Genomic DNA, 15,390 nt, shown 5'->3' with positions numbered 1-15,390 from the left:
TTGTAACAAGTATTATTTTCGTACAATTATCAAGAAAAATAAAACTTATGAAAGAGCACAGCACATACATTTAGATACTTTTAATATACAATATATATATATACTTCAGTTCTTTATATAAATATTTATATAAGTTGTAACCTTACAAACAGTTTTTAAACATCTATATGTGTAAAATATTTTAATATAAAATATTTTATATATAAAATATTTGGACATATATATATATATATATATATATTGCATTTTGAAATATATAACAAACAACCACGGATTTGTCACAGTACAGAACATCTTTTATAGAATGTATTTATCTCTGTATTTACTTATCTATATATAATAGTTATATACTCGCGCGCGCAGACACTATTTTTAGAGGGAACGCATCAAAGACTTCATTGAATTAAATGTTAATGTGTTTACAAAGAGCCATAGAAACTTATTTTTTATTAACAAAGGTAAGAATACTAGAAATATTAAAAAAAGAAAAATTTAGTTTATTTCACATTAATAAATGAAAATGTATGAGAGGAAGATCTACTTTTTTATTATACGGATATTGCAACAAAATTATTCATAATCTTTTACAAAGGAAAATTTAAAAAATTTTGTTGGTATAGTAAACCTTTAAATCTCTTTTTAAATAAAATTCTCCAATATTTATAAATCATCATAATTTACTTATTAAAAAATATTTTTACAAGTCTTGGTATATATGACCCAGACAGCATAAAATATTTACAAAATAATTAAATAATCTATAAGTATTTATTTTTTACTTATAAATCTTATATAAAATATAAGATATTATTATATAAAATATAATATTTTATCTATATTTTAAAAATATATCAAATAAAGATTTTTATAAAATATATATAAAATACTTATATAATTTCAAAAAAATATATTTTTATAAATATTTATAAATATTTATAAATATTGTGTGCTGTCTGGGGAAAAACAATGCATATTTTATTTATTAACTATTATACACATCATTTTTTGTACATGTTTAAGGAAAATTTACAAACTATCTGTATGTGTAAATTGTTCTAAATATAAAAATATAAAAGTATCACAATAAAACTTACATCTGATCTAGTTTATATACATTCTAATCTATTTTGTTTCTTTTTAAAAAAATAGAATGAGTTTTTCACAAGCACGCCAGTTGCAGCAATGGAACACTGCCAAGTCACAGGCAAGTCAAATTTATAAATTCAATTCAAGTCCAATTTATAAATTCTTTTTAGAATTCTTTTTCTATTATAACTCATCATGTTTTAAATAATCATTAATAATTTTTAAAATTTCATTCTTGATTGCTTCAGCCGTTGCCGCAGTAATTCTGATATTATTTGTATCGTTACTCTTTCTCTTCTGCTTTGATTTATATAATATTAACGTCGGAAATACTTTTATATGCGCACATTCGTTCGTGTAGAAGATACAATTAATTCTTCCAAATTTTACTTTTTCTAACAACTAAAATTAAAACAGCAAATATAATTTTTATCATATTACAAAAACTGAACTAACTGTGTTTATAATAGAATAAACATTTACCTGAGCAGCAATTGCAATTTCGGGTTCTATTTTCTGACAGTACCAACATTGCGGTAAATAAAAATCAACGATCCATATATGCTTGCTATCCAACACTTTTTGGTAATTGGAAGAATCTAAGTCGTAGACTTTCTTTGGAAAGAATTTTGTTATCCATGTTAATAGGGATAACGAATCTCGTTGTCCATTGTATAAACTATAATATGTAAAATAAAAATAATGTTATATTATTTTTAATCTTAAAAGATTTATTATTTTATGTAATCTATACGAATGAATTGTGAATTATAATTACTTACGCGACTGTACTTAAACCTTCACTTCCTAATGGATACAATCTAATATTAGGATAAGAACGGACTCCTTGTGACGCGCATAAGGAAGCTTCAGCTTGACAGTCTACACTGGCCACATTTACAAACGATAGATTGCTCAGTGATTTTGCAACGGCTATCCATTCAGGTGTTAATCTTTGACATGGTGCACACCATGGTGCAAAATAATCAACAATCCATATAGCTTTACTTTTCTTTTTCACCAATTTCCGGTGAAAGTTTTCTGACGTTAATTCTATAACTATATTAAATAAAAACATAAGATGAAGGAGTGAGAAACGCACAAAGCTTATACGTATTACTTCCTACCTGATGGATTTCTTTTTTCATTAATGAATTGGATAATATTCGCAGCTGTTTTTTGTAGTATAAATTGATATGTACTGCTGCCATTTATAAACATTGCAGTAGGATATTGTTGTATATTGTAACGATGACATAACGTAGTGTGAATGGTGCAATCAATAGTACCAAAACGGACAATTGATGAATCAAATTCTAATGATGCCCTACGAAGTTCTGATAGAAATCGTATACAAGGTGGACACCATGGTAAATACCAATCTAAGAACCATACTTCACTTTCTGTAACATTTTGCGACAATTAGTATTGCAAAAATCTTTTCAAAATGTCACATGCGTTTATAATAGGTACCACTGTCTCTTTGTAATATCGATAATGCTTCCTCTGCAGTGAGCGCCCAAACATTCGTAGTTTTCACACTAATCTGTACAAATTTAATGATATCATTGTTAGTAGCTTTTCCATGATTCAATTCAAATGCTCCACCTGGCTTAAGCATGCCCCAAGCTGGATAATGATTGATGCCTAATTTATTACAAAATTGTCCATTTCTACCACAATTCATTTTACCTGTAAAGATATATTGCAAATTATGTAAAAATATTCTATAGTAAATTCATCTATTCATCTAACCAGTCCATATCTCTCCTATATATACAAGTCTTTACCTAATTTAACACCACTAATTGAAAATTTTTTCATTTGCAGATTTAAATCTTTCAGATTTATCGAGTCACCAACATAAAAACATATAAGCCAAGCAGCATTAAATTCTACTTTCTTAATAATCTGCAAATTATATTGGATATATACAATTAACACATTACATTTGAAAAACTAAGATTTGTGTATTTATTATAGAAAAGTTATCAAAATAATACTCACATTGAAATCATTATCGGTCAGCTCTTGGGGACTTGGTAATTGTTCTAAAATATTTTCTATTAATTCATTTATATCAGACATATTATTAAAAAATACAGGTTTCCAAGAAAATGCATCACGCATCGGCAGATAGACCGCGTGTGTATTGAAAGATATATTCTCATAATATTTACTATCCTTGCATATAAACACATTTATATCAATCAGCTTATCCTGAAAATACCACACATTATATTGTTTAGAATATTATTAATTAGAATAAATACAATATAGTAAAAATATATTTCAGTGAAAATAAATTTGTATTTGTATGAATAATGTAATATATGAATATTTACAAATGTAGCTGCTACTACAAGCCTTTCATCAGAAGTGAAACAGTTCTGCTGATCACCGCATGTAAAAATTAGCATGGGTTTCTGGGTAACGATCTCACCGCGTAAAAATAAGTCCCATTGTGAATCACTTATTTCGGGTATGTGGATATCTAATTTGTCTAATGCAAATCGCATAATAGCTTCTTGTGATTTTTCTCCTGTATAATGTACTCCATGCTGTGAATTCTTTGAGATAAAGATGAGTTAATATTTTGTATTACTGATAGATATGGTTCATATGTGTGGAGGAAAATATATCTAAACTTATATAGAATTTAAGAAGAAATAATATATATAGATAAATTAGACTTCCTATATCTTTTGCTAATTTTGTATATGTGTACCTTTTTAAAATAAATAAGTAATGGATAAGCACGAATTCCTACTCGATGACATAATTGTCTGTCATATTCACAGTTTACTGCTGCAAGTTTCATAATGCCATCAAGTAACTTAGCAACTTCCTTCCATGTTGGTGCTAAGTGATGACAATGACTACACATTGGAGAATAGAAATTCACAAACCAGCTTGAATCAGAATTCATAACGTTTTCAACTAAAAAATGAAAAAAATATATAACATATTAATATCTAAGTTACTTCTTAATATTTATATATTTACTTATACATTAATCTTAATAACTATAATTCTTTAATAATCATAATAAAATTCTTAATAAATAGAAAAAATTATATACTTACAATAATCATTTTCCTCCAAATTAATAACATATTGATCATCTTCATATATAAAACTGTTTTGATAGCTTCTTGGATAATAGGTTTGCTTTTTATTAGAGTTATTAATACCATCTTCTCCATAAAGATCATATTTTTTTCTTAAATCATTATCCTTCAATATTTCGTAAGCTGTTGTTAATCGAATAAACTTGTCATGAGCATTTGGATCATCCTAAAATGTTAGGATATTATTATAGATATAATTAAAATATTATCAGTATTTAAATAATAATGGTTTATTAAATTATTTATATAATATTAACATACGTTATTTTTATCAGGATGATAAATGATAGCCAACTTCTTAAAAGCCCTTCGAATTTCATCCTGACTGGCTGATCTGCTTACACTAAGAATTTCATAATAATCTTCTCCTTGTATTAAAGTAATAATAACAAAGAAAATAATAATAACTTGGTACCTGTAATAGGATAGAAATTTTCAAATATGCAATTATAAATATATTGCGTACATATATGATTAAATATTTATTTTTCATAATAAAAAACAAATTGTACTCTAAAAATTATGTTTTGTAATTAAATTAATAATATTTAATTCAAAGCAACGAAATTTTGTATAAGAATTATATAGTATCAGTGATTAATTAAAAATCAAGATTTTTTAGAAAACTGGATATAATATATACATTATATACTTACATTTCTATAAAGTTCTTAATGTTACAAATAAAATTAAACTGTTGCTCTCGATAATGTGAATTTTAATACTTTTATCAACCGAAATAATCAATTACAATTCATAGGGCCGATTTCACCAACGTCGGTTAATTTGGGTTAAACTATATCTTTGCCTCTTTCAGAGAAAAAGATAAGTATATAATTTGAAAGTGTTGGTGAAATCGTCCCTATAGCATAATACCACGTATCCTTATAATCAGTCACGCTTTAGCTTTGTTATGATATTACACACACCGTATATGGAAACAAACAATTCTAACCTATCCAATTTCGGTTTACAAAAAAAAAAGAAAACATTTACAGATTTCTCATAAATATATAATATCAAATATTTTTAATACTTTATAAATATAATAAAATTAATTCAAACATAAACATTTTTATAAAAATATTTATTTTTCATCGTGTATTTCGTTCACCAGAATTATTTAAATATTCTATATGCTTTTTTTATATTTCTTTAAATTTAAGTATTTTATTTCTGCTAATTCATTTTACATAATTATTAAATTACAATTAAGTAGTATAATATATTCTCTTTTTATGTACGTCGCCATACGTGTAGAAATGGATTTGTTTACATTATATATTTAGAAAGAAATATTTTTGAAAATGCTATATTTTCGCGGGATATATCACGTGACATTATTTGACTTGTTGCTCTTTGGGTATGTTTCCAATAGTATTTAAAAAACGAAATACACATAGGGCTTGTTTACACCGAGCACTTGGTACGCGTACTAAATAATATACTAGCCAATCATAGCCATCTTTCTAAAGAATGGAATGGCTGTGATTGGCCAGTAGTACTTAATACGGGTATCAAAGTATGTCGGTGCAAACAAGGCCATATTTTTTCTTTAAAACAACTCTGTTTAAAAACAAATAATTTATTTTTGTTTATAATTTCCAGAAAGTATTAAACTTAACTGACATATTTTAACGTAATATCGAAACTTTTTTTTATAGAAAGGTATCTTTTGACATCTAATTCAAAATATTACGATAATTGATCAATCAATTGTGGTTAAATATAAAATATAACTATCTCAAGCTAGTATTAAAATTAATCTAAATTTCCGCAATATTTTCGTCGTTAAAACTATACTTGACTTTTATATCGCGTTATTTACCTAACCGGCTTTCATAATTATATACACATTTAGCGTAAAATACGTTATGTTATTTGAAAGTTCGGGTCTATAACAACGTCCAATCAAATCAATGAATTAGGGACGCGCATATGAAAAGACTTTCCCATTGGTCGTTGACGAAATAGGCGCGCAAACATGGCAAGCTGCTTCGTGTCAAGCTGTCGAATGTCGAGTTCTTTAAAACAGGTTAAATTGTGCTGAATGATATCATTTGTAAACATAAGATCAATTATATTTTAAGTATTTAAAGTGCATTTGTGCATTAATAGATTCTGTCACAAGAAACGTCAAACTCAAGAGGTTAAATGTCACCGAGGCGAACTCGTGCAGGTGAGACAAAAATATGTATTTTGATAACCTTCGACAGGATCTAGCGAAATATAAGGTTATAAGGCTTCTTTCATATTTGCAATCGTCTTCACGTTTGCATATATTGTATCATCACGTGTTGAAAATTCAAGCTTTTGACATTCTTCGTTCCGATTTGCTACCGAAATCACTTTAGTAACTAAGTCAATCTTAAAATTGCATGTTTTCTCACAGATTTTTTGTCGCGAAAAGAATTTTAAAATAGTCTGTTATTTTGCAGCAATAGTGGAACAATCTACTGTTTCCACTAGGTCTAAGACACAGAAAAAAAATAATCTAAACGAAGATGCAGCAGAATCAATACAGCGAACTAAGCAATCAGAGAGAAGAGAAAAGTCTTTAAATGTCAAGAAGAATTTGAAAGCCAGTTCTAAGAAAAGTACCAGGAAAAAAACACCCGATGCAACAGAAATGTTAAAAAAGTCTGTAAGAAAAGTTTCTCGCAGGAAATTAAACTTAACTAAAGAAGCAGAAAGTGACAATGATGTTAAAATCATAGAGCAAAATCTAAACATGGATACCACTGATTCGATTAAAATATTACGAGATAGGCATAACAAAATATCTGTGACAGAACACATCAAGCACAACCTTTCTCAGTCAAATACTTCAAAAGAGTCAAATTCAAATAAAAAATTACAACGAAAAACTGCTGGTAAAGATGTAAAAAATTCATCTATTATTGTCACACCCAAAAGCACACCACCTAAGCTTAGTCTTACTCCTCACAGATCTGAGAAAACGCCTAAAAAATCACCTATTTCTTTAGGTTCTCCAAAAACACACTCATTAACTATAACGCGATTTAAAAGTCCAAGAAAATTGTCACTTCATACTATATCTAAAGAGAATTTAAATGAATCTGATAAGTCTTATAAAGATGATGAGAAGTTAGGAAAAACGAAAAAAAGAAAGGTAAACAATTCTTCTATATCTTACAAGAGTGTAACATCACCAGTAAGAAAAAGTAAACACAAGTCATCTGATAATTTAAAAACAATTGTACATAAATTCTCAAAATCTCCAAAAATAGTACTGAGGTCTCCAAAATCGAAGAAAACAAAGAAAACACGTAAATTGAAATTATTATCTCCAACTCAAAAAGTTAAAAGAAGTTCAATAAAAACACCTGCTAACATTACTTCTGATACAACACCGGATCTTAATACTACAAAATCAGAAGTTAGTACAAAAATATCTCCTTTGTTTAAAGAAAAGAATTTATCAGATATCAAATGTCAATTACTAAAGAGATTAACAGTTTCACAGAAGAAAGATATATTAGCAGAACCAATAGTGTTATTAGAGAGATTATCATCTGAAAAAATGCAGAATATATTAAAGATTGATAATAAAATTCAATCAGAGACTTCAGTCAGAATAAACTCTTTCTTAAATAGCACTTTCAAAGTATTTAAAACTTCTATTGGATCAGATACATTTGTTAATCAAAATTCCAACACTAAATTAAAAAATAGAAATGTGGGGAAACTCATTAATAGAGTATCACCAAGAATTAAACATAATACACCGATACAAGAAAAAGATAGATTCTCTATACCTTTACTGTCATCCACTCCACGAGAGGGGAATATACCATTAATAATAGATGTGAATTTGACTTCCAACATACCTATTATAGATAATACATCTCCTAATACTAGATCAAGACATAAAAATAAATCTGATATGTCTAATATAATGCATAAGAGTGCAGACTTTGAAAATGTATCTAAATTGTCTTTATTTGATAATGATGTTAGTGATGCTAGTCATATTCACTTTTCAAATATCAGGAAACAAGACACTTATGATAATGATAATTTGTTAACATCAGAAAAAGAGCAAGTTAATAAAAAGCATAATACTTACGAACTGGAACAACCGCAAACACTAAGTTTGCAACAGATGAAGATCAAAAAACGTACTTCAACAGACGCCAATTTAAATTCCAGAGAAAATTTTAAAAAGGCTAAAGTACATTTTGCAGATGGAATATTTGATACAAGCAATACATGTAAATCGATTAGATTGCAATCAAATGTTCCACGTAATGTTAATATACAAAGGAATAATATTAGAAACTCGGCACAGAAATCAAGAAAGGTTGAAACTCCAAAGTTTAGCCAAAATTCGTTAATTCCTCCTTTCAAGACGAGATCAAGTCCAAGAACAAATATAGTTACACCAAGAGCTCAACTAAGTGGAATTCAACAAATGGAAGTCACACCACAAACTTTAATGGAAAAAAAGTCAGGTAAAAAAAAAAAAAAAAAATAAAATAAAAAAATTACTCTCATCTTATATTTATTTTGGTTTTAATAACAGATTTATTTACAGAGAAGAAATCATCTACGAAGAAAATACCGAATTTCGGAAAAATTCATGAAAAAATATTTGCTAAGTCAGAATCGTTTGTGGATGCAAAGAAACGTTTGGAAGCTAGGCATTTGGCATTTAGTAATTTTATAATATTTATTATTTTTTATATGTTGACAAAATTTTTCTGTTTTTTTTTTAATTTTGCATAAATTATTTGCAGCTACAAAGAAAGTCCATCCAAAAATAGATACAAAGAAGAAAGAGAAGAGACCGTTACCAACGGACACAAAAGATGGAACTCACAATAGATTTGGTTTCAAGCTAAGAAAAAAAGAAGCTACACATGTCGTATTGAAAAAGCAAACTACTTTGTCAAGGTACGTCATTTTAAATTTATTTCAAGAAAAAGATTTACATAATTACACAGGCACAGCTTATTTGCAAAACAGTATGCATAACTTAATCAATTTGTTTTTCTTTAAAATAATTTAAGTTTTATTAATTGTTAAAATTGTAAAAGAGCTTAAATTTTATTTTACAAGCATTAAAATAAATCACATCTATAGGTCTGTGCGAAAAACTTCAAAATAATGTTATACAACATTTTATAAAATAATATATATAAATTTGCAGAGAGAAGCAGCAACACGAAACGCGGATGAAACTGAAGGGTGTACGAATGAATCGACGCTTTGAATTACAAATGAAAGCTCGCAATCTGAATCCATAAAGATGTGTTTTATCACACATGTAGCTCGAGCTTTTGATTATATTTTGTTGCACAAGTTTTATTTTCTTGAGGTATGAAAATATTTTTGCAAATATGTATTAACTTTGAAAACTTTAAGAGTTTTACAAATTACACTTTGCATATTCAACATTTATTTATGTACAAAGATCAAGAAATATGTATATCACATGCTATCTTTTAATTTTGAGTTTAATGGGGAAATATCTTGTTTTTGCTATATGAATAGAAATGATGAATTATCATATCAATTTGCAAATAAGAATTAAAAAAAAAATTTAATTTGAATTATATAGATATTATTGATTTATAGACAACAAATGATTTGAGAGTTTATAAAATAATTTCTAATGTAATTTATAAGATAAACTATAATGATATTTTCTAGAATTGTTATAAAATAATTGATTAAGATTTCAGTAAATCAGTTGAAAACTGATTTAGTGGGTTTTATAATCTATATTAAAAAGTTGAACTTATTTCTATATATTAAGCGAATTCGGTTAGATGCATTAGTGTGAATTAGTGTACATTAAAGATTATCATACACAAATTTACAATATAAACATAATTAAAAATTATTAAAATAATTATAATAGTACAAGTTATGATTATTGATATTAAACAATAATAATACTTATTTTATATTAATAATACTTATTCTTAGTATTAGTTATTTTACTTTTTTAATTATGTCAATGTAAATTTGTGTCGAATAACACTAGCTTCAGTTGCACTGCATTTTGTGTACACTAGTGAAGTCCAACTGAATTTTTTACAAGATACTAATAATATTGCTATATATACTTGTATCATGATTATAATATATTAATTTATCAATTTCTTACTAATTTCTTGTATAAATTTGCTAACAGTTAGTGCATTCGAAATAAAAAAATATATATTTCTTTTGAAATTATTTTGGAAGTTTTGTTATTATATGCACAAGACAGTCAATGTTTGTTAATTGCTGATAAGCCACAGTTTTTTTCATTAACAAATAAATGTTGATATTTATATACATATATATATATATATATATTAAAAATATTGACTAAAAGATAGTGATATATCTGAAGAGGAAAATTATTTCAACATGAGCTAAGAATCAATTATTTTTTTTATTCTCTGAATAACAAAGGATAAATAGACATAAAAAATCTATCTTTATAATATAAAAAGAAATCAATAAATTTTGAAGATATGTGTGTGTATGTGTGTGTGTGTGTGTGTATGTGTGTGTGTGTGTGTGTGTGTGACACAGGAGTTTTATCATTCTAAACTTGACATAAAAATAATATCTTTATTTTATAAGCTAATTTTTTTCATTTTGAGATATTTTTTATTTATTTTTATATGATAGAGAGAGAGGATTGAAAAAATTGTTATATTAATAGATTTAAGTTATATATTTTTATATATGTGTTTTATACATATATATATATATATATATATAGAAATAGCCATAAAAGTAACAATAAAAGAATGATAACTCAATATATATAATCAAGGACAAATATTGGTATCTTTCTCTATTGACGATCAACGCCTCTAGAGCTATTTCGATCAAGCTCCGATTAATTCGCTTTCTTTTTCCTTCTTATGGATTTCTATCCTTAGATAAAAAAGGAAAACGAATTAATCGGAGCTTGGTCGAAATGGCCCTTATGGTTTCATCGAGAACGATGTAAACGCGGTCTGAGAAAGCGTGATACACGTGTTGCACATGCGTGCATAATAACATACACATGCACACGTCTGTTGAGATGCGCTGGCAGCACACAAGTCAAGGTGGCCACAACATGAGAGAAAAATCGCAGTGGTCAAATGGCTGTCATCGCTTTTTATGACAGATGTTTTGCGTGATTAATCCGCATTGTTAATTCACGATCTCGCGTGTACGAATGTACCAGGCGAGTTCTCTCCTCTCTTGAATTTCGCGCGACGACGCGTCATCGCCCGTGTTGTCATCTTCCGAATTGTAAAAAATTTCATCGGACCTCGGACCTAGAGCAGACAGAGAGCGAGCGAACATCAAAGGAAGAGGAACGCGCTTCGTCAAATGTCTCGTCGACGAAGCGGTTAGATATCTTTGAAGAGCAGAAAGAGAGGGAGAGAGAAAAAGAAAGAAAGAGAGAGAGAGAGACAGACTTGGAGCCAGCTGGTTTCGCGAGCAACCCGTCGTGGGCACGTCGCGTAGGCTAAGAAAGAGTATCGTCCGCGAGGTGTCCGAAGTGTCGTGAAGTGATAATAATCGCTCGGGGAGTCCATCGGCGGACATCGCACACCTCCGAGCTATCAACCGCGCGCGCGACAACAATGGCAAAGACGTACGATTATTTATTCAAATTACTGCTGATCGGCGACTCCGGCGTGGGCAAGACTTGCGTGTTGTTCCGGTTCTCCGAGGACGCATTTAACACGACCTTCATCTCTACCATCGGTATGTGTGATACATGTCGTGTCTTCTCTCTCCTCCCTTCCCCCCTCCCCTTCCCCCCTATTCCTTCTCCATTGCTCTGTCATTAATCTCTTTTCATTAATCGTCTTCGTCGTCGCTCCAGGGTGTGTCTCGAGACACGACTATCTCGTACGCGCGGGCCGAATATCATACGGTTATATTAGACAAAGAGCACATTGTACCGAGTTTCTCACAGTAATGTGATTCATCGTTTATTATATACTATACCGGTGTTACTCGTTTGTATTTATCTCTTTATATCCTTGAGAATGGCTCCTTGATTTATGATTTTATTATACATTACAGGCATTGACTTTAAAATTCGTACCATTGAATTGGACGGCAAAAAAATTAAGCTACAAATATGGTAAATATTTCCTTCTCATTTCTGCCAATTAACTTGGATTGATCGAACGTGATTTAAATTTGTGACATAAGATTAAACTCGATTGAACTATATTTTGGATCATGTATATATTTGTAGGGACACTGCTGGACAAGAAAGGTTTCGTACCATAACTACAGCGTATTATCGTGGAGCAATGGGAATTATGTTGGTGTATGATGTTACAAATGACAAAAGTTTTGAGAACATTAAAAACTGGATTCGGAATATAGAGGAGAACGCGTCTGCAGATGTGGAAAAAATGTTGTTAGGTAATAAGTGTGAGCTTACAGACAAGAGGCAAGTGACTAAGGAAAGAGGCGAGCAACTAGCTGTCGAATATGGCATTAAATTTATGGAAACCTCAGCAAAATCTAGTATCAATGTTGAAGAGGCTTTTTATACCTTGGCACGTGATATCAAAGCAAAAATGGAAAAAAAATTGGTAAGACGGCATGTAAATTATATCATATATATATAGTTCCATAAAATTAAAAATATTGTGCTTATTATGTCTAAATATGAATAATTCATTGATCATTGATATTCATATTCTCACAATGTATATATAAAAACTTGCACATTTAAAAATTTACTACATAATTATCAATGAATAGAGTCATATATAAATAAAAAATGCTCAATTATATCTTTATAATACTAAATTGAGCATTAATTTTTATGAAACTCATTTTTCTCAAACACATTATTACAAAATAACCACTGTTTCTCTGTTTCCTGTTTCTGTTTCTCTGTGTTTGGTGCTGGTCTATCTTGGCAGAAGGTAACTTTTTGTACACTGTTTTTAGTTAGTCCCTACTTCTATATGTATAACAATGTAACAATCCATAAAGCATTGGTCATATTCAGTGCATGTTGTATTATAAATCCATCATGGTTTTTTCATTTTTATCTATTAAGTTATTTTAATAGTTTCGTATACATTTCTGTTTGACATATGCCTATTAGAAAGCTACTGTGACTTTATGTTAATTAAATATGTGTATTAATTAAGAAAAAATTTTTATTTGCAGAGTTTGCACCTATGATATTAATTTTAGTTTATGCTCGTGTATGTGTGTATGTGTGTGCATGAATAATAAAAATGCTTTTTTTTTTATATTATGTTAAACTTTAAACTTGTTTTATATTTAGTTTTATATTGCACTATTTATTTTAACATGCTTTACAATTAATATTTCTAATAATTCTATTAATTTGTAATAATAATTTCTATGCTATGTGTGTGCTTGTATTTATTAATTAACATTACTACATCTTAATTATTAACTCTATAACGTTTGCTAATAACAAGCAACACTTTACCTGCTTTTGAGCAAATTGTATTAAAAGATAGGTTGTAAAGATTACAACGAATAATTATATGTACAATGTTATAATATATAAAAAGCAGTGTTATAACATGTTATATATTTTGTCAATGTCATGTTTTTTATTTTCTGCAGGAAGCATCGAATCCACCGAAAGGCGGCGGTCATCAATTAAAAGCTTCAGAACCACAAAGGAAGCCACCCAGTTGGCTCGCTCGTTGTACTATACTCTGACCCTCCAAATATTTTCAATTGTTCAGCGAGAAGACACATCTATTTACTATCATTAAATACTTATGTTCATTTCGTCGAACGAAACCAATGTTTTGTGGAACTTTTTACGTCCCCAGTATTGAGTTTAGTGGGCTTACTCCTTGACAATGAAACATTCACGATTGTATTAAAAACTCAGAAATTATTTACATGAATGTATTTTTTGCCGAAAAAAACCCTCAGAGGAGAAAATGTATATTAGGATTTTCTATATTTTATTATATATAAGAAAAGAGCGTTTTCATACATTTTAGTGAAATTATTACAATTTGCTATGCGCTCTTTAATTTGTTAATCACTATAATTAAATGGATTATATGTAGATGATATAATTATGGTTTATATGATTATAAATTATAATTAATAATTATGACTTGATAATTATAGTTATGATTATAAATTATAATTATTATATAATTATGATTTATTATAGGTGATATATTTTTGTGATAATATATCGATCGAGATTTAATGGTCTTATATCTTATGCTAAAATTTATAATGTAATTATTAAATCATTAAAAATTACTAAAGGTGATATATTAAACGTAATGAATTTCTCCTCTGATGTTTTTACACATATTAAATGGGTATGATCACAATTTTTTGATAAAAAAACGAGTATAAAAGTACATATTAATTTTATGGCAATGGGATTAGGTATACATTTTTTATGCACGCAAAATTCTATATTGTTTTAAGATGATTTACATCGTGTGTGTTTTTTGGAGGACCATGTGTCTGTAAGAATTATATATAGTAACATACATCACACACCATGCAACATCACATAGAATGACTAAAAATAAAAAAAAATAAATAAGATTAAGCAGTATAGATATCACAACCGTTTTTATACTGTTATTAAGCAAATATAGCTTTTTCACAAAATTAACGGGAAAACGTAAAGTGTACTAGAGCATTAACTATGATGTAATTAAAATGCCTTGTGACGAATTGAACAAGAACTCTATAGACAATTTTGTTATATTACAAATAGTCATAGAATTTTATTAGGTCTGAGGGCTGTTGCACACAGAACGCGTCAACGCGTTATACGTGTAAAAACAGCAACGTAATAGCTAATCGATTTATAATTTGCCTATAAGAACAAAAGATTGATTGACTAGAGCGTCGCTTTTTGGCACACGTAACGTATTGACGCATCCGGTGTGCAAGAACTCTTAAAAAAAAAAAAGAACGCGAAGTTTGTCTTTCGATAGAATTATTATTTTATAGAGGTAGATTCGCGCGTTTACGAGGGTCTGCAACAAAAAAAATATCTCTTTTAATCGCTGGTTGTCATGATATGCAAGTTTAAATTTTTACTTGCAAGACTTAAGTTGCATTTTTACCATCGGAACTTGTTCAACTTATACTTAAATATACAAACGATTATTATAATACATTTTTTATTAATCATGTATATACATAT

The 15,390-nt window shown here is 28.4% G+C and overlaps 3 protein-coding genes across 3 annotated transcripts; 2 read left to right on the top strand and 1 right to left on the bottom strand.

The window, feature by feature from the left end:
* Positions 1–274: 274 nt before the first annotated feature.
* On the bottom strand, positions 275–5,134 carry LOC140669407 (dnaJ homolog subfamily C member 10-like). The gene is made up of 12 exons (XM_072899227.1): positions 4,874–5,134; positions 4,479–4,632; positions 4,173–4,383; positions 3,815–4,026; positions 3,432–3,656; positions 3,094–3,306; positions 2,877–2,997; positions 2,560–2,778; positions 2,214–2,489; positions 1,869–2,145; positions 1,570–1,765; positions 275–1,488 (listed from the first exon to the last, which is right to left on the bottom strand). Coding segments are annotated over exons 1-12 (2,325 nt in total). The 5' UTR covers positions 4,876–5,134; the 3' UTR covers positions 275–1,269.
* A 1,051-nt stretch (positions 5,135–6,185) lies between these two features.
* On the top strand, positions 6,186–10,421 carry LOC140669541 (uncharacterized). The gene is made up of 5 exons (XM_072899490.1): positions 6,186–6,396; positions 6,656–8,692; positions 8,776–8,895; positions 8,978–9,134; positions 9,391–10,421. The coding sequence occupies exons 1-5, from the start codon at positions 6,372–6,374 to the stop codon at positions 9,485–9,487; spliced, it is 2,436 nt and encodes an 811-aa protein (XP_072755591.1). The 5' UTR covers positions 6,186–6,371; the 3' UTR covers positions 9,488–10,421.
* Positions 10,422–11,314: 893 nt separating this feature from the next.
* Positions 11,315–15,381, top strand: Rab8 (RAS oncogene family member Rab8). Its single transcript, XM_072899264.1, has 4 exons — positions 11,315–11,948; positions 12,273–12,333; positions 12,451–12,796; positions 13,818–15,381. Exons 1-4 carry the CDS (start codon positions 11,825–11,827, stop codon positions 13,914–13,916), a joined length of 630 nt encoding a protein of 209 aa, XP_072755365.1. The 5' UTR covers positions 11,315–11,824; the 3' UTR covers positions 13,917–15,381.
* Positions 15,382–15,390: the final 9 nt, after the last annotated feature.

This window comes from Anoplolepis gracilipes, chromosome 9 (genome assembly GCF_047496725.1).
Source record: "Anoplolepis gracilipes chromosome 9, ASM4749672v1, whole genome shotgun sequence".
Lineage (NCBI taxonomy): Eukaryota > Metazoa > Arthropoda > Insecta > Hymenoptera > Formicidae > Anoplolepis > Anoplolepis gracilipes.
This window is presented reverse-complemented; position numbering and strand designations above follow the sequence as displayed.